The sequence below is a fragment of the Hakea prostrata genome, chromosome 7 (assembly GCF_041222555.1).
Source record: "Hakea prostrata isolate BN-2017 chromosome 7, UWA_Hpros_2, whole genome shotgun sequence".
NCBI classification, from domain to species: Eukaryota; Viridiplantae; Streptophyta; class Magnoliopsida; order Proteales; family Proteaceae; genus Hakea; species Hakea prostrata.
Window position 1 is genome coordinate 34,546,255 of NC_142606.1, and position 22,628 is coordinate 34,568,882.

Here is a 22,628-nt window from a genome sequence, read left to right on the forward strand (position 1 = left end):
TGAAACTGCCCATATAAAATTGTCCATCCAAAACCATTTCAAAAATGATATGGTACGGTTTTTAAAAGCAGTTTCTATCGCAGTACAGGACGATGACAGTTTTGGGTGTGTATCGCAGTTTGTTCCGAAATTGTACCACATAAAACCATTAATAGCATTTTCATAACATTTATACCATTTTACCATTTTTATACCATACCCACACCGTAACTTGATAGTACAGTAATGATTTGTAACTGTAGGCACAAAATGATACGGGAAGGTTTTGATTTTGTGTATTCATATTCTGTACCATACCACTTGACATCCTTAAATCCCATACAGCCACTTTGATTTCTTGCAATGAGGGAATTGTGCCCAGAGCCTCTAAACCTACTTCTAATAGGCTCAACAGGATCACTTGCAGGATTTCTGGATGCTTTCTACTTTCTACATATCGATGGAACTCCTCAAAATGATTTGATATACGGTCAACCATTATATAAATTTCGGTCAAAACCACCGAAATTTTGGTTTGAAAAAAAGGAAATGAAACACGGGTGGAATCAAAAAAGTACCCAGGTTCGAGCAAAACAGTCAAAATTTCGACTGAGATGGATCGAAACCTCAAAACCTCCAAGATCTCACAAGTTTCAACCACTTCCGCCAGATTTTTCTTTTTGAGTTTCAACCCCTAAATCATTTTTTTGCTGGTTTTTTGTGATTATAATCTCTTTTTCACCCTAAATCAGTATTCATTTGCCTTCAATCACACCATGTGCTCCTCCTATTGGGATTTTGGAAGATTCTTACAAGATTTGTTCCAAACTTCACATTTTTTCTACTTTTGCTTTACTGATGGCTTGAATGGTCTTGATTTTGCTTTGTTGATGGCTGGAGCAGGTGTAGTATAGAGTATTTTTGCTTAGACACATTTCCTAGGATGGGATATCTACATTATATTAATGACTGCACCTATAGAACACAATGAATCAGTTCCTAGACGACTTTAGGCATAACATGTCATGGGAAGCTTTCATCCCGTATTCATAGTACTACTATAGACAAGCGATGGATCCCCCAATTCCAGCCAGGCACTCAGCTTGGATCTAAAGCCTGGGACTTTGTTTTTGGTTATTGTATATTGTTGTATAAGTAATTTCAATCAAACGATTCATTTATGCAATATAGTTTGTTCAATATTACAAAGTTTGTATTTCTCAAAACCTCTCATATGTTAGCATACTTGACTGATAACTTCTTCTTCTTCCTCCCCCCCCCCCCCCTCTTCCAAAATCCCAGTTCCATTGTGTTCATTATGCTTTAAATAGATTGGAGGCAAGAAATAAAATGAAAAACACATCATATAAGGGTTGGAACCTGCTGTCAAAACTTGGGTCAAAATGTTCCAAGTTTCGACTGAAATTTCTATTTAAAACCAACATATCTCAGTTTCTAGCTTGGTCGAAACTAGCCTCTACACAGATTCTGATCCTTGCATTCAACCATAGTTGCCACAGCGACAAGGCAAGGCGAGGCAATAGAAGGCAACGGAAAAAAAAAGGTGACACCTAGAAAACTATGCGTTCAACAAGGTTCGATCGACTAGAAAACATGGGCCATCATCCTTCTTCAGAGTGCAAATTTTAGTTTTCGTATGAACTTTCGCAGAGAGGAGGAAGAATTTTGAATTTTATCTCCATCTCTCAACCATCTCACTTCAGCTTCTTTTCATGATCTTCTAGGGCCTTCCCCACAAATAGATCATCACATATTCAAATTGATCAATAGACTCTTGTACCTTGGTGAAGTCAGAAAAGCCTTCCCTAAGGCCTCAATTAGGTTAGAAAAGAATGTACTCGCCCAAGGTTTAAGAGCAGGTTTTAGCTCTTTTAAGCCACAACAAAAGACTAAAATCAGCTGACCTCCTTGCCTTGGATTCCAAGAGCTTTTCACAAACTGCAGGAACACCGCATTATCCATCCAAAAGTTGTGGATCTGAAAGGGGCATTTATAGTAGCTTTGTACTTTATCTGACACCAGCAAATCAGTAAGTCATCTGAGGCTATAGTTTGTAGGAACATCTGGAGGAAAAAAAATCAAAGTGGTTCAGCTACTCCTCTGAATAGAAAATTCTATCTAGCACAGCAGTAACATAACCTCTCCATCTTTTGTTTGACCATGTGAACTTTCTCACCTGCGAGGATGCCTCAATCAGTTCCAGTGTCCAACATGTCGCAGAATTCTGCAACTGACCAAAGGTTAAATGAACCAAGCCACTCCTTTCAGAGTGACCTCAAGGTAGCGTTGAAATTTCTCATAATAGCCACCCATGCTTCAGCATGAGTGGAAGGGTCGTACAAGGTTACCCAAAGAGTTCTTTTTACCCTGAGAAGAGTGCATGCACAAACACATTGCCCAATTTATTATTCAGCCAATCTACTTCCACAGCAATCACATTGACATAAGCCATTATATATAAAATTCCATCAAAGGTGTCAGCAAAAGGATCCACCTTGGGATCTCCTATTACCTGCAACACCAGCGCAGTCTACCTTAGAATATCCAACCAAAACACTCGGCTGATGGGGACAGTAAATGCTCCCTTGCATGCAGTTTTATCCCAGACCGCCTCCCAGGGACTCTTATCACTAATGGGGTAACCCAGAACTCCAACAGGAAAAGATATGTCAAGTTTGGTAACAATAAGGTAAATGAAATTTCTCTACTTATCTCCTGTTCGTGTGTTTGTCATCAAATCCCTCACAAACATCTGACCCACTCTTGTGGTTTGGATCCATTGGAATGTCAACTGGTTTAGAAGCAAGCATACCAGTCTCAAACAAAAGATTCTCATACACATTTTCTCTATGATGACAAATCAATCTCTTTTCTCCTTTGAAGTACTTCAATGCCAAGAAAGCACCTTACGGCATCCAATTCTTTCATCTAAAGATATTGTTGTATATAAGATTTCACCACTGCAATTCCAAATACATCACATATGATAATGTCATCAACGTACAACCAACATCGTAAAATCCCAGCAACAAAAACAATGTAGGATAATAAGAAAAATACTGGTAGAATATGCACCAAGTAAGTAACATTGACCTGGGCTAGAGTCTGAAGCAAATAGTTCTCATGGTCCTGAGTCCATTTTTGCCTTACCTTTAATATTCTGTATCCTACTCAGAGCTATCTCCTCAGAATGTAATCTTCCTCGTGCAATCATTCAATAAAAAAGGCTACTCAAGTTCCTGGAATATAACATATAGGAAGAGGAAGAGGAGAATGTCTAGTGAGTGGCAGCCATCTTTGCAACCAACAAGGATCATGAGGTTTTCAAATAAACACTACCTAGTCTATCCAATCCCCATCAGAGATTGCTGAGTCCTTTATGTTGAAATGGGATGACTTCATTTATCCTACTCTAAAATTTTTCTATCAACCTTCAAAATGTTCAATCCCTCTAGCATCAGTTTGAAGAACCCACAGCAGAAAGAATTCATAAGTACTACTTTTTAAGCCTTTAATATAACAACACTATCAAGATTTTATCTTTTCAACCACTACTTTTCGTCTAAGAACCCATCAAGAGTGGAACTTACAGAGCCGTTGTTTATGTTTTCTCCATCATTAGAGAATTCCTCTTCAGCCATTGGCTCGGTATATTTTCTTATAACAGACGCAACTTCAGAGATGACACCAACTTGATCAGATCCATCCTGAGAGGATATATTCCGGAACACATCAAAATGGTGAAGAAGAAGTATTGTTGGAGCATATCTGTTTTAAAAAACATGTTCAGCAACAAAAATAACTTCAAGAATAAGACTAAAACACACCCAAAAAGAGAACAAAAAAATACACAAATAGAAAGGTACCACTATCAAAATTTATGTTTTGTCCACCGATCCTACAATAAGAGGCCTATATTAGTGATGGACAGAAATTCTATTGTCACATGTTACTGTCACCTTACTAGATTGAAATTCAAAACCGCTAGAAGCAGGACAAAGACACTTATAGAGTTGTTAGATCACCCGATCGAAGTATATTCCAAAATCGAGGGTCTCTTGGAAACCATCAAACCTTAGACCAGACTATTCACTAATTGAATTTCATTTGTTAAGAAACTTATCTGAAGATTTCACTTGGTGCATTAGTCAAGTGCTTGCCTGCTGAACACTTGGTCATGGGTTCAAGTCCTGGAAACAGCCTAGCTGAAAATAGGGGTAAGGCTGCTTACATTTGACCCCACAACCTACTACGTGTGGGACCCTTGCAAACATTCCTGTTTCCCACCAGTCAGCTTCATGTTATTTCCTACCCTCAAAATCTGGGAAGTTTACAACTGAGAGAGTTCCGGCCTCCCTTTCCCTATCCCTATCATCCATCTGGATATATTGCTAAAGAAATGGTGGGGTATTTTCAGGAAACTCAAAGCTCTACCCCAACCTAAAATTTTCTTTAGGAGACTTGTTAACAATGGTGTGCCTTGTTGCGACCACCTTGACTAACTGGGCTAATATTAACCCAACTTGCTTATTCTGCCAACAACATGACGAATCAATTCCTCACCTTTTCTTGACCTGTGACTGAACAAAGCATGGTTGGGCCACAAGACCTCTAGGATTAAGGATGGACACTTTTGATACCACCTAATACCTTATAAGCTTCTGTATTCAAATGCATCAAGTTCACAAATGGAATTTATCCTCTCTGCTTTGGTCAAGAAGAAATGAAGGTCGATTCATGAACTCAAATGGTTCCAATCTGACTAGTTATTTCATTATATGCATATTTTTAGGACCGTTAGTTTAGTTAAATTAATTTTTCTTTCAAATCCATCTCATACTCTATGAGAGTAATTTAGTGGTATATCTCCCTGAGTTCGACTCATAAGCTACATGATGCTGTGTTCATGCAGGTACTTTTATTTTTCAAGAACAGAAATGTTAGTTTTTGGCTTGTTCGGCTCATCTCAAGTGTCTGCCTTTTGCAGCTATCTCACTTAAATAATGAAAACCAACAGTCAGCATATAGAGATTCCAGCTCAAGTCTTCTGTGATGCAGATCCACAACCAACATGGGATTTTAATTCATGAAATAAACCTAGGGTGTGTGTCTTATAGGGAATGTATCCTTTGTTCCATGGAAGCTCACTTGGTAATGGGCCTCTTCCATGGAGCTAAAAAATGTCTATCGATATAGTACACAAATTTAATTCTTTTCATGGTGTAGCCTCTAGATTGGGGGGTAGTTGTAACCATGGTCAACAGACACAATAAGGCCCAAAATAGCCCCCTGGGCTTGCGGCAGCAACAAGGCCTAGCCGAATGCTCTAGGGGATAGTTTGGTCATTTATCATACCCCTTGAGGTGTCCTAGGTCCAAACAAATTCCTTACCTCTTAAGAGTCTAGAGTTATTTTCTTTTCTGTAATTACTCATGTCATGGTCAAATTAATTAGGAGTCCTAGTTGCAAATTCCTTCTAGATAACTAGTATTTTATTTTGTTATTTTTTGTGGTCTAAATAAGTTGGCAAAGTAGTTAGAAGTTTACGAGTGTTTTGAGCATTGAAAATTTTTGGTTGAAATTATCGAAATTATCAAAATTTTGACCGAAATATCCGGAAAATTTGAAAACGATACGAAATCACTTTTTTCCCCTAAATTCCAATGTTTTGACTGAAATTTCAGTACCGATATGTTTCAACAAAAACACTACTTTCATATCTTATAAAATCACTAGTTTCGAGTGGAAACTCCAGATTTCAAGTTTACACCACTTTCGGTTGTTTCGCCAATGGAGATTCCAACTTGTTTCTAAAAAATTTGGGTTTTCTTGCTTTCATCTCTCATGTCACCTGATTTGTGGAACTCCATTTCAGTCAAACACTAGATTTGGTCCTCCATTGGTGGATTTTCTCAAATCTTGCTAGGTGAATAACCAACTTCCCCTTTTTTTATTTCTGTTTTGTTTGTACCTTAAATCTACTTGGATTGCTTTGAAGTTTAAGTATGTTTACTCTAGAGTATTGATCAATGAATAGTGGTGTCAAAATTAATTTTTGGTTCTTAATAGCCTTTTTCTTTTTCTATTATTAAAAATTATTTTATAAATTAGGTATACTGCTAAAAACGTATATGTATAGTAGATGTATGAGCTTCTAATTAATGTATATGAGACAACATATTGCTGTGATAGTGTTGAATCAAATTTTTTGTTGTTAATTATCTATTTTTATTATTTGAAAGATATTAAAATGAGCTTCTAATTAATATATGTGAGACACCATATTGTTGTGATAGTGTTGAATAAAATTTGTTGTTAATTATCTATGTAATTTTTTAAACATTTAAATATTAAAAAAAAACTAATTAATTTCTGTTTTAAATTTGAAAATAGGAAAGTATTAGTGGAACCATGTATGTAATTCTTGGAGCATGTTGTGGAGCTTTTTAAGATACTTAGTGTGTATTATTTATATATTTTTAAAATTATTTAGATATTAAAAAATACTAATTAATTTGTATTTTTATATTTTTAAATAGGAGAATATTACTATAAGTATATATGCAATTTTTGGAGCTTATTGTGGAGCATTTTAAGATACTTGATGTGTATTTCTTGTATCAAGCACTCTCTTTCAAACATGTCAGACATAGCTTGGCAACACGGGAGGCCACTAACAATTGATAGGAAGAAGAGTGAGTGCAATTACTGCAATAAACAAATAAGAGGAGGTGGGGCCACTTGACTGAAGGTTCATACAGCGGGGGGAGATAAAAATGTCACAAAACGCACCAAGGTGCCCTTAAAGGTGAAGAAGGCAATGGCACAGTACTTGGCTAGTGGAAAGCAAAAGAAGAAAGAGAAAAGAACACAGAGGGAAGAGTTCAAGGATGCATACCTAGATGACCTTCCAGAGCCAGGAGAACGGGATTTTGACAAAGGAGCCAAAAGAGTATGGATGTGACCCTGACCCAGATTCCACACGGATGATGAGGGCAATGATGATGAAAAGGGAGCAGCCAAGGATTGATGACATGAGGAGGTAGTAGAAGACTATGGTTTGTGGGTCCTCTACTGACCCAGTAGGTATGGGAGGCACACGCAGCTCCCAAGACCCTATGGGGAGTCAAAATGTGAGGGAGGAGATTCCAATCCCACGGGCCCCAACACTGGGTTGAGCTTAATCAACACATGCTACAAACCTGGATCTTGTGATTCTTTGTAATGTTCCGGCCCTATTCTGGAGGTCAGAGCACAAGCAAAGAAAGTTGAACCACTTATGGGGGAGTGTGAATGAGAAAGTGGGGTTGGCTTTCTCCAAATAGGCTATATACCATAGTATTCCAACAAATACAGTCCAAGGGGCCTACTATAGGGATATGATTAAGCAGACAAGCAAGGCTTGGAGTGGTGTACAAGGACCCACCATACATGAGATATATAATGTGTATTTACTAAGCATAAAAGGACTTGAATGAGTATATTAATGGATTAACGCCCATGTGAGCTTATTATGGAGTGACTGTGATGGCTGATGGTTGGACTAGTCTTACTAGAGAGTCCATCATCATTTTTATGTTGAACTGTGATAGGAGAACAAAATACATCTACAAATTATTGAAGCAAGTGGTGAAGGAAGTTGAAGTGGAGAATGGGATCCAAATTGTGTCTGATAATGGCTCCAACTACAAAAAACTTGGGTTGAAGATAATGGAGAACTCCAGGTATCAAAACATGCTTCTACCTACTAATTTTAATTTTTACATACATATTACATTACATATACACTTTATAACTTTATATTCATGCCTTGATAGTTCAATACATCATTACTAATTTGGACATTCTTATCTGGACAGATATAGGCTCTTGGACTCCCACAAGTAGACATGATGATTGTTGCATTCAAAATGATTGCATAAGTCATTGAACAACACCAAAATAATTTTTTCTACACAAATAAACAATCATGTATGATGTACCTAAGTATAAATGTATAACTAGCAATTCTTCATTTTATTTCGCCCACCACAAAGACCAAACTATCCCCGGACGAGCCAGAAGGCGGTGAGATTAGAACAACTCCGGGAACCCAAGCCTCGGTAAGTCCGGACCCTCACCAATGCTCGTACCCTCTCCTGAACCATCTCTCATCAATGCATTCTCATTATCATTTATGCATGAAAAAAAAAAAAAAAAAACCTAAACATCCCCGGAGCAACCACAGAGTCTCCAACAAATCCAAAAACAATCCGATTTGACCATGGACGAATATGCAAGCATACGCATGCTTGTGAGTAATAGCAATGAAATCCCCAAATCATGCAAGAATAGCTAGGATTCGAAGAAGATGCCATTCGTGATGAGAAATAAAAAGGAATATCGAAAACAGGAAAGACCACGCAGGAAGAAAAGCAACCCGGAGGGGAAGCGAGGAAAGAGGATCCTCACCTCCTCATCAAAACCGGCAGAGACCACCGCACGGCCGTGATAAAAGAAAGAAGAACCACTCTTCTTTGAACCCCTCGCGAGATAAGACCAAACCATCGACAAAAGGATACAACCAACCGAGAACCCATCGGGGGGAATGACGATTTTCAATCTCGACCTTGGTTCCGAGGAGCAGCGAAAGATGGAAAGAACCATCCGATTGATCGCTCAAGCCATGAGATGATCATCTTGGGTGATCCTTGTCGGTGGATGCTCCTATTACACTTGTAGTCTCTGAAGGATGAGAACCAACCATGTAGCATCTAAAAATAAAATGAAATTTTACAATTTTTTTGGCAAAAAAATAGGTTGTCCATATCAAAACCGATGATGAAGCCACATGGGCAACACTTGAGAAATACTTACATAATTATTCCATAATTTTCAAAACCTTTTTCCCCATTTTCCTCTATTTTCTCCATTTTTCATTATTGATATTTTATTAATATTTTAATAATTTATGAAAAATAAAATAATTATCTATTGGGTGGAAAAATATTTTGACTCCGTGAGTCCGTAGATCAGCTCATAGAGTTCCACATATGTTTTTTCTATCATCATACAACAGATATATCACTTAAAAAGTAAGCATTTTAGGTGTAAAAAATACAATTTTACTCCCAAAAATAAAAAAATAAATTACTTTGCGGAAAAAAATTCCAACTCCATGAGCTAGTAAATCGGCTCACAATATTCAACATACTTTAATTTCATAACCATCCAACAATATTATGGCATGCATTTTGTCAAAAAGTAGTTGGAGAAGAATAATTACTTGTGAGACGAAAAAACATGCAAATCTATGCGAAATCCCTCTTGATCGACAGAAACAATGTGATATCCACCAATAATTAAGCAAAATGTACTCATAGATCTCAAAGATCGGACCAAAATATGGTGAAAAGTGCAAGAAATTGGAGAGAGAGGCTCTAGAGAAGTTTGAAGAGGAGAGAGAAAATATAAAAAATCGAATTGAAATTTGGTCTAAAATTCAATCGACATTTCATTATATCAACAGAAACTAACGATATATCACCAATTTCTCAAAGATATATTGTCAACTTATGGTATAGATCATTTCGGTTGGGGGTCTCATGTCGCCCATAGGCGACATGGCGATATTTCGCCCTGTGTCAACTATATATCGCCGACACATTAAACCTAGGTCATAGGTAGTTACGAAAGAGCCACTCTACAAAGTGGGAGCAAGGTTGTGTATATTATGACCCTCCACGTACCTTGCAATGGTGGGTGCACTATGCATTGTTTACACTCTGTAAAAAAGATTTTAAAAAAGGACAAACATTTCATCCGACATCTATTCATTTACAGAAATTTGGTAAAGATTCATGACTTTTTCAGCTTTTAGATTGTTTATGAGTAGCTTAATGATTAAGTTCTGCATATACATGAATAGAAGTATTCATTTAACAAAATAAATTATACCTACTTTATCAAAAACCGAACTTCTCTTCTCCTAACCATGGTGGGAGATCTCACGTGATATCTCACTTTTTCAAAGAAGCGAGACGAGATGGAGACCGAGAGTAGAGAGTTGGGAAATCTCGCTTGAGATCTCGCCATATCTCGTCATATCTCATTATATTTTGCTATATCTTGTGCTGGATCTCTTTGAAACTCTCAATTTTCACCCATTTTTTTGAGGATTTCGGCTGGATTTTCACTTGCAACTACTCTCCTTTTTTTTTTTGGATGAATAAATAATTATATTAAAGACAACAAGCAATACAAAGCCACGGACAAAGTAGCACAAAGCACTCAAGCAAGGGAGGTAAAAGATGAGCGGAGATCCCAAAAACTAACAATTAACCTATTTCTGGGGGAGTCCGCCACAAGGGGATGGGGGATAGACAACAATCTGGAAGATACATCAAAGCAGATGGCGTTCCAAATCAGCTCAAGAGAACGAGATTTGGAGGTCCATCTTCTAATGTTTCGCTCCACCGAAGACTAGCTTGCCAAGGCGATCGCAAATAGAGTGTCCGGAAAAGTTCCTCAAGATCCATGACCAATCCCTAGCAAACCCAAGAGATCAGCAAGCGCGAGGCCAAATGGAGGAGAGGGCTCTGTCCCAAATGGAACGGGAAGGGGGCAAGGAGAAGAAAATGTGCTCAATGTCCTCAGAGGCAATCCAACAAAGGGAACATGTAGGGTTAGCGGGAATATGGCGGCTAATGAGAAAAGATTGGGTAGGGAGGGCGAGATTGAGAGCCCTCCAAAGGGTGAGTGCATGGTGGGGAATGTGACCTTTAAAACCAAACCAACCGGGACCAGGGAATAGAGGTGTGATGGGATCGAAGGAGGTTCCAGGCGGAGGCCGTGGTGAATGATTTGGTGGGAGAAGGGGACCAAATAGTGAGGTCCAAGGGATGGCTGGAGATAGGTGGAAGGGCACTCCAAACGAGAGAGAGGTTGTGATGAGGGAGCGGGATCCACGAACCATTGGAGATGAAACTATCCAAGGTGCAAGTCTTGGGGATACGGGTCTCGTAGGCAGCACGGGGACCCAGGAGGTATAGAGAACACCCATCGGATGCCAGGGGTCTAGCCAAAAGAGGGTGGAAGATCCACTAGAGATCTGAATAGAAATAGCAGAGGAAGTGCGGGGGCGGAGAAGAAGGATTTTCCTCCAAATCCAGGACGGGTTTGGGGGGCAAGAAACCATCCAAAAAGAGTCTTGTTGAAGGAGGTAAGAGTAGACCCATGAAACCCAAATCGAGTCATGCTTCGAAACTATCTTCCAAATGAGCTTCAGAAGACAAGCCAAATTGACATCAAGAATTCAACGGATCCCCAGACCTCCCTCGGACTTGGGACGATAGACAGAGTCCCAAGAGATGGGGTGGAGGAAACGAGAGGATTCTTGGCCTTTCCAGAGGAAGGCACAGAACAGAGATTCCAAGGAATGGATGACGGATTTGGGGATTGAGAAGATACCACTCCAATACAGATAAGACGATTGGAGGACTGATTGAATGAGCACGACTCGACCCGCAAAGGATAAAAGCTTGCATTTCCAAAGTTGAAGTCTTTTCCTTATATGGTCGAGCATTGGGGAGCAGTGGTGGCGGGTGAGCCGACCAGGGATGAGGGGAAGACCAAGATAGGTCACAGGGAAGGAGCCAGGGCTAAACCCTGAGAGCTACAAGAGGGAGCTACGAATGGTATCCGAGACTCCAGAGAGAAAGAGAGTAGATTTGCTAAGATTAACACGGAGGCCAGATAGGACTTCAAAGGAGTTGAGGGAAGAGACAATGGTGGAGATAGATTGGTGGTCAGCCTTGGAGAAGATCATGAGATCATCCGCAAAGGCAAGATGGGAGAGGTTGGAGGATTTGCACTTAGGGATGGGAGAGATACTTGCAACTACTCTTAGCACGTCTACAACATCGAAGGAAGATAAATCATTCTCTACTTGTGTTATGAACTTATGATTTAATGACTTATATAGAACTTCTAATGGTTGTATAATTTTATTATTCTATTCTTGAAAATTGAGATTGTGATACTCATATAGATGGAATTTTGATGACATTTAGGTTATTTGATGCATTTGATACACTTGTTTTTCCTTTATATGCCTTAAAGGTTCTATATTACATGTTATATAACATTGCATTCCCTAATCCTACAACATTTCGTTTTCACACTATGGGTAGACTTAGAAATCATACTTGAGGTTGTTTTCTGACAAATCCAAGGCCACCAATGTGTTCAAAAGGCCTTAAATATGCTAAATACCACGTTTAAGCCCAATTGGGACCCTAAAACCCACCGAGATGGCCATTGAGTTGACGCCAAAAAATTGCATATCTCGACCAAGATCTCGCCATCTTGGTTTTTCAAGATGGCGAGATCTCTCTCGAGGGCAAGATCCTCTACCATGCTCCTAACAAGACAAAGATGAGTTTGATTATTGTATACTTTTTTTTTTCCCAACATCTGAACGGAAGAAAAAAACATTACTATGCTCAAAAACCTCTAGGGAAATGTTCCTTTAATTAATTTTATGTATGCAGGTATTCCTATAAGCATATTTGACTAATGAAAAATATAACTTTATACTTCATTGGATGGATAAAGCTCTATACTCCATCGAATAGAGTTTTATATGGGCAAAAGGTTAATTGATGCACAATGCTGGGATGAATTAGCCACATTAATTGGAAAGGCATTACAACACAGTACGACGAAGATATGATCAACCAAACTAGGGGGGGGGGGGGGAACTGAAGTTGGAACAGAGATCTCAAAAGAACACTTGACAATTCCTTAACAATATGCTCTAATGCTTCAAGAGTACCTTTCAGCTGTCTTGAAAGCTTGAGCTAGTGCTTCAGAAGTCTTTCTTTCAGAGGAAGCCAAAAGATCATGACAGCTATATTCAACCACATGCAGGCCCAAATGATGAGCAACATACCTAACAACAGTCCGCTTGCCAGAACCTATAGAACATCAATAAATCAGTTGTTCCAATGAAGCCTATATTCTATATGATAATTGTTCTCACAGCAGAAGAGAAAAGATTAACAAAATATTTATCATACTAATGTAGTCAAGTGACACTGACACATAGCACGTTTCTCTACTAATGTATAGCTTGTCATCTAAACCCAACCCCACCCCAATATATACTGGTAGAACAATAAATAAAATAACTAAACAAAAGTGAAGTTGAGCATCCAATCATAGATATACAATAATTCACATCAAGAGTAAAATCAGTGACTAGGGTTTTGACTTTAGGGCTATAATTTTTTGAGTTATATCTTAATTTCATAATTCAACAGAATAAACTACATTGAGAATAATGATAAGCAAGCTCATCAAGAAACAAAATTCATGCATTTATACGGCTGACTAATACACCAGAAATCATTAATTACCTGCCAAACCATATAAAAGAATAGCAACTCTGAATTTTGAAGAAAGTGCTGATGGGCATAAGGGCGGGGTAAGTATGGATGCCAAACTCTTCACAATATCCCCCTGCAAAGGCACCAAGCCTTTTGAACCACCAACCAACAAATCAGGGGGGATAGCTGCAGGTATACTCCCTCCAAGCACCAGTGCTGTTTGATTACAATTTACACAAAGAATGGGAACATCCACTGGCTCCATAGCCATGACCTGTGAATGAAGAATTCCCATCAGTAAATGCCTGTTAGAATTAGCAAAATTTCCTGTTGTAAGCAATGTCTAGTAGTGCTAAGGAAAACTTACCTTGAAGTATATAACGCTGTCCATGGCATTTTCACATGTTCTTTGGCTACATGGGATGCACAGCTCTGAATTGCAATTCCAATTTATGTGAATGCAGAAAATGTCACCTCTAGCAAGATATCTATCAACTTTGAAGTAATTGTGCAATGCAGAATCAATCATTTCTTGACGCTCTTCAGCTTCAAGAGAAGAACTCACACTGAAAGACTTTAAGACACCAGATTCTGGTATTTTTACAAAAGAAATCCTCAGATGCGAAGCCAATCTAGGGAAATGAGACCAGGGAGCAACTTCTACACCAACATAGGAGTTCTCACCCAACTTCAGTTTGGTTTCATCCTCTTCAGCAAGAAACATAGAAGTTAAAGTCTCATGTCCCTTGTGAACAAGAAATTTCAGGCATGACAAATGCAAACCAAGGTTAAATGCAAGGAGAGGAGAAAGATAAGAAGCTTCTCTATCCAAAGGATTGGGGAGGTTTGGAGGAAAATTATAAGAAGGGAAAACAACCATTGCACGGGAAGATTGGGAAGGTGATTGATTAATCTCAGACTGGCATTCTTGGGCAACTGCGTTGGGTGGGTCTAGGACAACAACTCTACCAATCCTCTGTGTGCTTGTCTCAATGTTCTTGATAATTACCTTATGCATCAAAATAAAGGAGACTGTTAAATATTTGGAAAAAAAAATCAACAAGAAGAGTCACAGAGACAAAGTACAAAACTCTACAAATTGAACCAATGCAGAGTGACAAAGTCGAGGAGACATAATTGACAGATTTCAGATGGAAATCCATACCATGTAATCCAAGCCAAACTGAAACAACAAATTCCGAAAGAAAGATTTTCCTAGTGTTATTAGTCAAAAGAGAAACTGAAACCTCTTATCATTAACCTTCCTATCAAAGGATATGGTAGAAATTTTCCTAAGGGAAATCAAATACATAATAAACTCACTACATAGCATTTAGATCCACGCCCAAACACTTCTCCCAATTACATTAACACTATGCTTGGGTTGTGGACTTTTAGATTATCCTCAGTCTACAATCATCTTTAATACCTCAAAATATTCTCCAATACAAACTCTTGGATCAGCTTCTTACTGGAGGTTTCTTCTGCTTTATTTAAGCTTGAAGTTGGCATTTTTAAGTGGAAACCCAATTTGTAATGGCTTTACATAAATTGTGTACCTCATAGTAGTTCCTAATCTAAAGAATCCAAACAGACAAAATCTTTTTACCTAATAGACCAATCAGCAATCAACAATGACAAGTGAAATAGATTCGCTGCTTAGCAATTTCCAAATTGTACCTACCCTTCCAAGTTCCAATCAAACAAACTTTAAATCCTTTCCTTCATAGTCCCCACCACTCAAAAAGGACACCAGGATGCCATAGACTAAAACAATTTACTCCAACAGTAGTGCACTGTATGGTCATATGATGAATACTCCATTCTATCAAGTATAATTGCTTAAAGCAACTCCAGTCATCCAAAATATGCCCATTCCAGGAACTAGTGACACATCTATTGGCCAATTAAACTCCTCAACTTTGAGGGTATTGACATATTAGCAATTTATCTAGCACAAATATCAAGGCAACGGCCTCTACCCCTGTAGGGAGGCTTACCCAAACTCATACTGATGATAGAGACAGCTCTCCTGTTAAGGCCCATGAATGGAAAATAAAGTAATGTAGAAGGAGTGAAGGACCGAAGAAGTTATTGATAGATTGTATCCAACTTCTCAAATTCAGCACCCAATTAATGCAGTGCCTAAAGAAGCCTGCTGAGGTGGGCTGCACTGAGAGAGAATTGGAGAATAGGAAGGCCAAGGGGAAGGGAAAAATCACTCTGGAGTTTCTCTACTAAACTTCAATAATCAAATTGCATAACCAAACTCTAAAAATCCTCATGCAGTTACATAATAAATAGGCGAAGGCCTTGGCTCAAAAATAGAAATGCAGTAAACCAGAAACTAGCTGAAATAGGAAACTATAATTCTAGGCTAATGCTGAGAAAGGGATATAACCTATAACATAATCAACCTAAACAATAATAACACTCTAATAAAGTAATACTAACATTATAACTAATATTACTAATTCCAGCCTTTTCCAGACCAGAAATCTGGCTTAGCCCTAGCCCTTGGTCTGAGTTTCCAGAGTGGCTCAGATAGGTCCAAGCGAAGGCTACTGCATCACCAATCCTTTTGGATCAGAGTCCAAGATTTGAAATAAATTATTCTCCGTTGTTTGTATGCAGTGGGAAAGCTCTTGAGAGGATGCACCCCAAATCCCATCCGTTGTCTCAAAATGATTACTGCTACACAAGTGATGCAAGAAACCAGCTGATAGATCCTAGGGTGATGCAAATGTAGGTCCAAACTAGAAAACTAGAAAGTAAATAGCAAACCAGGACACAAGAATAGCTGAGGATCACATCACAAGCGCTGTTAAATGGGCTTGTCTTTTTACCTCCCTAGGTATCCTTACTAAGTGCCCTAAACTAACTTTTAGCTTCAATTCTATTTGAAAAGAAGTTCTAAAACTTCAAGTTTACCATGTAAGTATCCAAAACTAGCTCTGGTTAAGTCATCTAACATAAAGTGGTCACATGACCTCTAAAATATAATTATTAAAAAACTAATTAAAAGATTTAAATTTGTGTAACCCCCTTGGTATACAAATTTTTAGGCCCACAAGTCAATTCCATAACTAAGTAAACCCATGGAACAAATGGGCCCAACCATGGGCTATTTCTTTAGAAAAGAAGCCCATCCAAGTTTTGAATCTGCATGACTCTATTAGCTGGGCTGGTGTTTGTTTCCCCAAGGAGGGAAGTCTTGGTATTCACAAAATCAAAGAAGCCAATTCAGCGAGTATCATCCAGCTGATCTCGAAGTTTCCATCCAAGAAGAAAAGTCTCTATGTTGATTGGGAATATTCCAACCTCTGCGGTTGGATTCTAATGGATTAATTTTTTTTACTTTTTTTTTGGGGGGTTGGGGGGGGGGGATTAATGATTCTGATGGATTATACCTACCTCATTGGTGAATCTTGGGTTTGGGGAAAGATCTTGAATCTTACACATTCTATTGCTACGGCCATCTCCTCCCAAACTGATGATGGTGCCACCAGCTCTGTTTTGCTTAAAGAATAACACCCTAAAGCCATTCTCCTTTACTCTGTAAGTGCCAGAACCATCTACACTTTTGGTCATTCTAAACAGACTGTGGTTTCAGTGATCAATAGGGCCCCACCAGCTATCTCCTCCCCCTGCTTTTTGAAGTTCAGAATGCCTCGCAATTTGTTCATTAAGGACCTCAAACTAGGAAACAAAATACAATCTGGACTCCCGCTACCTCAGTCTTTTCAGCTTCAAAGCACCTGGAACTTCATCAAAACTCCTAGCTCCCTTGTTACTAGGCAAAAGTTCTGTGTAGTTCAAAAGCTACAGTCCATGCCTGCTTCACTGTCAATCAGGACTTATCCAATTGTCCACCAACAAGATCTTTCCTCATCCACCATCACATCATATTCCCCCCCCCCCCCTTTGATGTCTGTATTGGAATGCTATGGAATACACTGATCATCACTCTTCCTTGTTTGCCCCTTTTCCACTACCATTTAGAAGGGTCTGTTAGCCAAATTATAGCAAAGAAATTCTGGTGTCCCTTCCTTCCAAAGCGATTGGATTTGGGTGGACATGTCTTTTGCAAGTTTTTCAATGTGTAATATGGTGGACAAGCTAACTTTTAATGCCGCCATCAATCATATCGGGATGGAGAGAAATCTGAGGAAATGATCCTCCTCATGTGAAATTCTAAGGCCAGCCCGAGAGAGGCCCCAAAGGCAGAAACAGGGTCTAGGGTTGCTGCCCAGCACCCTATGGCCCATCAAGAAGTCCGAACAAGATGAAGAGCGTTTTGGTAATTTGGGCACCCCAAATCAAGCCCAACTAGGTCTAGTTGCATTCAGCATGTTAGTAGGAGTCCAACTCTATTCTTATTTTGGCTTTTGAATTAATCTTGATCAAGCTGTGAAAGAATCGTAGTCTAGTTAGGAGTTGTTAAGTTGGATCATATCCTAAATAGGATTCCTTCTTAGGATAGAACTACAGAAGTCCTTTTGTTCTGCAAGTCTATTTAGTTAGCAGTTCTTTTTAAAAACAATTCTTGTTGGTTTTGCTTTCCAATTTGAGTCCAAGGAAAAGTCCTTCAATGTAAGGCTATAAATGTAACCCAACACATGTAATCAAATCAGCTTGATGATTAATAAAACTGATTGAAGGAGATACATCGAATAGAATTAAGAGTTTCCAAGGGAGGAAACCATGGGAAGCTTTGGCTTTGGTATTTCTTCAACAAATTCAGCATCCCCAACTGCAGTAAGTTCTCATCCCCCAAAGTCCACCATACCCTACCCATGCACGACCCTAATTCCCCCTCCCCTCTTGCGGCACTATTTTCTCTCTTCCCGAAAACCTAAATCCTAGATCTCACAAACCCCTTACCCAAATCCCACCCCCTTTTGGATTCAACACCCCCACCTCCCCTAAGCTTCAACCCCAACATTAATCACACAACCAAACCCTAAAATCTGACCACCCTTTCCTTTCCCCAAACCCTAGTTTCTAGATTTCCCGAAACCACAACATAAAATTTCACGAAATTTTGCCATCTTGGTAAGTACCGAACGAAATGGCTGGCAAAATGAAAACAATACAATATCTCAACGAAATCTCGTCGAAATTTCAAAAGGCGAAAGTTTGGAAATTTTGCCGAAATCTCGAAAATTTAGGTGAAATTTTGAAAATTCCTAGGGGTTGCACCATACAGGGATTATGGCTATGGATATGGAATTGGTGGAGCATATGGTGGTTCATTTGCTAATCACAGTAGCATGTCTGCATATGGGTATTGAGATGGATCAGGTGCATCATTTGTAGACTCCTCCATCTTTGGATATCCACCATGACTATCACCGCCAATTATACCAGTTCCGCAATCGAGTCACAATCCATGGTCGTACAACACATTCCTTAAGGTAAGATATCTACTTAATGTTGATGGTGCTACATATAGAAGGGCAATGACAGACTATATGGATAACTTTATCCAAACCATGTCATGGCCTACCTTATGTCCAGTATTCAAAGTACTCGATGACCCAGGGGATGGATCCAGCCCGACACATACTTGTAAACTGAATTCTATTTGTTGTTGCATTTTAATGAAATCTTAGTATTGTCTTACATAATATCCATATTTAAATTTGTGAAAATGAATGTTCCAGACTTCAAGTTTCATCCATATACAGTCAAGCATGTGCCAATCAAGAACACCACATTGGGTTAGGTTTGAGGCAAAAATAACACTTTCCTTGCATTTACTAGCCTAAAATTAGGCTGGACACCAAAAACTAACCCCCCCCCCCCCCCCCAAAAAAAAAAAAGAAAAGAAAAAACCCACCAAAACATTGAGGCAAAAGTAAAAATTCCAAAATTTCAGCAAACTTTCAGTATTTCGGTCACCTCGCGGAAGGACAAGATGGCAAGATGAAACGAAATTTCAAAGCTCACTGAAAACCCACCACCAAAGTTTCTCTCCTTTTAGGATTGCTTTCTCCTCCCTTCCCCTAGGACTCAACTTGCCAGTAACAACCTTAACCACCACCCATCCCCCCCCCCCCCCCCAAAAAAAAAAAAAACCTAGAACATTGAAATCCTAAGTTTCTCTAAAACCTAGACTTGTGAAAACTGGATCCAAAATTGGAAATAACAGAAGTAAGATTTTAAGTTTAGACAATCCTAGACCTCTAAAACCCCACCCTAGCCCAGTAGATCATCCCTACAAGCCCTAAAATCCCTAAGGAATCCCCACAGCCCCAACCATAGGGTTTAAGAAACAGTAATTTTACTGCTTCAATTGAGTGATCCTATCACTGGCCCTCAATTTTGAGGCCATATCACCCTCCTCTAGATTCTTTCAACAGATCTAGGAAGCCATCTCCTTTGACATATAAGCAAGAGTTCTTCTGTCCCCTCTCCTTGTATTGACTTCAAAGGAATAAGCATAATTTTGTCTATCAGGATCTAACTCTTTGGATTATACTGGTCTGCTCTTCTGTTCCCTACAATTGCCTTGTTGGATTTGTTTTTTCATTGGCTTTCCCTCCCCCCCCCCCCCCCAAGCCTAGCATCTCTGTTCTCCTTGGTGATGAATTCTTTATTCATCCCCTTGGGAAAAAGAAAAAAAAAAGATTTAAGATACCATGAATTATTTTAGGTTTGATACTTCTCCAGAGAACTGAAAACCTGATGACATGTGAGCCATATTTGCTCAAAAAGTGATGCTTCAATATTGATTGTGCCTTGAGTATGACAAAGCCACTAATAATAATGAGAGAGCAAAACAAACAATTATTAAGGCAGCACCCCCAGCCCCCCGGTCCCAATAAAGACCAAGGGCCATTGATGCCGGATTATGGGATGAGTCCCCCCTTATCTTCACTTGATGACAAATACAAAGACTAATGATGAAAAACTAGCAGCCATGGATTCTTACATAAACAATATAAATTTCTGGGGTCTTGGAATCTGATTTATTTTGGTTGGTAGTGACAAGCCAACCACTGTATTTTGGTTCTTACATGATCACATCAATGTCTAGCAGCTTGCTAAAATGTTGTCACTTGCACTACTATCCTCCCCTATAAGGAGCTTATATTATGTTTCTCCCCTGCATTATTATCAATCTTTATTCTATCAAAATTCATCTATACCCAGCTTTCCAAGCAATTAGTTCAATATCATCCTTCTGCAACAAGGATGGTGGTCTTATCTATAACAGAAATTTTTGTGCCTCTTCGTCCTATCTAAATATTGGATAGTTTCTGCAAAATTACAGCTCCAAATCCTGGTCCACTCCATAACAAACCTCATTCTTGCCATTTATCCTGTATCAAATCAGTTCAAACCTCAAACTGCAACGTCTCTTATTAACTTGGCTAAAGACCACAGCAGTCCATACCTTTGATAGTCCTTGCTAATAACCACAGACCACCAAACAAAAGACGAAGTTCTGAATCGAGGTAGGCTCCCGTAACACATTTTCTCGTACCACATAACATTTCATTCGAAATGATTTCTTCAATTACTTTCTTCTTATATATTGAGGAAGATTTACTCCCAAACAAGCAGGGAAAGAAAGCATTTCTGCTCTCTAGGAAGGTATAAAAACAATTAACCTCTACTTAATACTATTTCAGGAATCGAGCTATTGAAAGTTATCATTTTATACCAATTCCAGAGAAATACTCAAAGGGCTACAATCACACCAACTGAACTAAAAAGGAAAAACGAGAAAGACAATTCAAGCAAGATAAAGAATCTACCAGTGAACCGGAAGTAACAGAAAGACTTTTCAGGGTCGACGCAGAAAGTCCAACTAACGTGGAATTATCAAGAGAATCCCCCTTAGGGCCCCAACTCTCAGTTTGATCCTCCAAACAACGGAGTATCCCTGCGTGTAACTGCAGAAACTGCAAGTTACCATTGTCTGAGACTCGGTTTCGTTCGACTCCTTCCGCATCAGTGGTCTTCGATGAATTCAGAACAGAATTGAGAAGGTTTTTGGTCGAAGAAAGTATCAGCGGCTTCCTTCTCTCCACCATTTGATGGATAATTAACAACCGAATGGAACGAATGCGTGTCTGGATTTTATATTAGGTGAGAGACGGCGGGTAGAAAAAGCTCAAACGAGTAAGATTAAGCTGTGAAGCGTGGGAAAAGCACCAACCAACAGGGATCGATACGACTGAGCTGGCTTTGAGCAACTCGAGGCCTTACGAACGTATTTGTCACGTGTCAGAAGCAAAAAAAAAATTGTTGTTGATACAAGCAAACAGAATATTAGAAAGTATAGGATTTTTTTTTTTTTTTTGGTAGGACAAAGTATAGTAATTGATCAGAATCAACTAATCCCATACCGTAGAACCTTTTGTCCCTAATGCCAAAGGACTACCTTATATAATACCTCCGATAACTTTTTTGGCGTGGATTTGTTAATAGATAACCCTTCGAGTTTGGGTGCCAGAAGCAAAAGATCCGGAACTAAACTAATTCTGATGGCCATGGTTTGTGAGGGAATGCTAACAAGTCCGCAAATTGATCCCAGTTTGTCCAGATTGAATCAATATGAATTGCATATTGTTGATCCAGGTTTATCCCATTAGCCAGGCCTTTGACAATAGCCGTAGAGAATGCAACTCCAGCAATAGACCACACGCCCCTTATGTATTATTCCCTAGCAACATCCGACCCTTGGTTCGTATGATGCACCACGCCTACATAGAATATTGTCGTAAGATTAGAGAGGGGTATTGTTTGAAGAATGGGATAAGGGGCAAACCTATCATGTTTGGGCAGGATGACTAAATTTGAAGCATCATTTTGCCCAGGTGGTTGTAGATGTAAGTCATGACACCATAATTTTATATAGTTCAAAGTCCTATATGGGGGTGAGGTTGATAATTGAAAATTATACCATTATGAGTTTGTCAAATACTATAACAAGTGATGATTATTATAGAGACAAGCCATCGTAACATTAGTTTGTCAAGGTGGGAATTATATAACAAGTCCAAACATAATGCAGAGATGGAAAACAGTAGCATTTCAACTCGTAATCATAGAAGTCCAGCTGCCCAGATTCGTCATCCATTCACATGTGAAAAATATGCCAACTTGATTCACTACTTCTACCACAAAGCGCACAACAGTTGAAATTTGTATTCCATTTTGCGAGAACCGCATTAACTAGAATTCTTGCATTTATAAGATGCCAAATTTTTTTTAATTTGGAATGGATATGCAGTTTCTAGGAAAAAC

At 38.9% G+C, this 22,628-nt stretch overlaps 1 protein-coding gene across 1 annotated transcript in view; it reads right to left on the bottom strand.

The window, feature by feature from the left end:
• PEX6 (peroxin 6) overlaps positions 1 to 21,563 on the bottom strand; it is a 49,763-nt gene extending 28,200 nt beyond the window's left edge. Inside the window, exons 1-5 of the mRNA XM_089163570.1 lie at positions 21,134 to 21,563; positions 13,735 to 14,376; positions 13,398 to 13,641; positions 12,815 to 12,956; positions 3,591 to 3,768 (exon numbers count right to left, since the gene is read on the bottom strand). Coding sequence (XP_089019696.1) covers positions 3,591 to 3,768; positions 12,815 to 12,956; positions 13,398 to 13,641; positions 13,735 to 14,376; positions 21,134 to 21,412 — 1,485 coding nt within the window. The 5' untranslated portion in view covers positions 21,413 to 21,563. The remainder of the gene's footprint in view (positions 1 to 3,590; positions 3,769 to 12,814; positions 12,957 to 13,397; positions 13,642 to 13,734; positions 14,377 to 21,133) is intronic.
• Between the last annotated feature and the right edge of the window lie 1,065 nt (positions 21,564 to 22,628).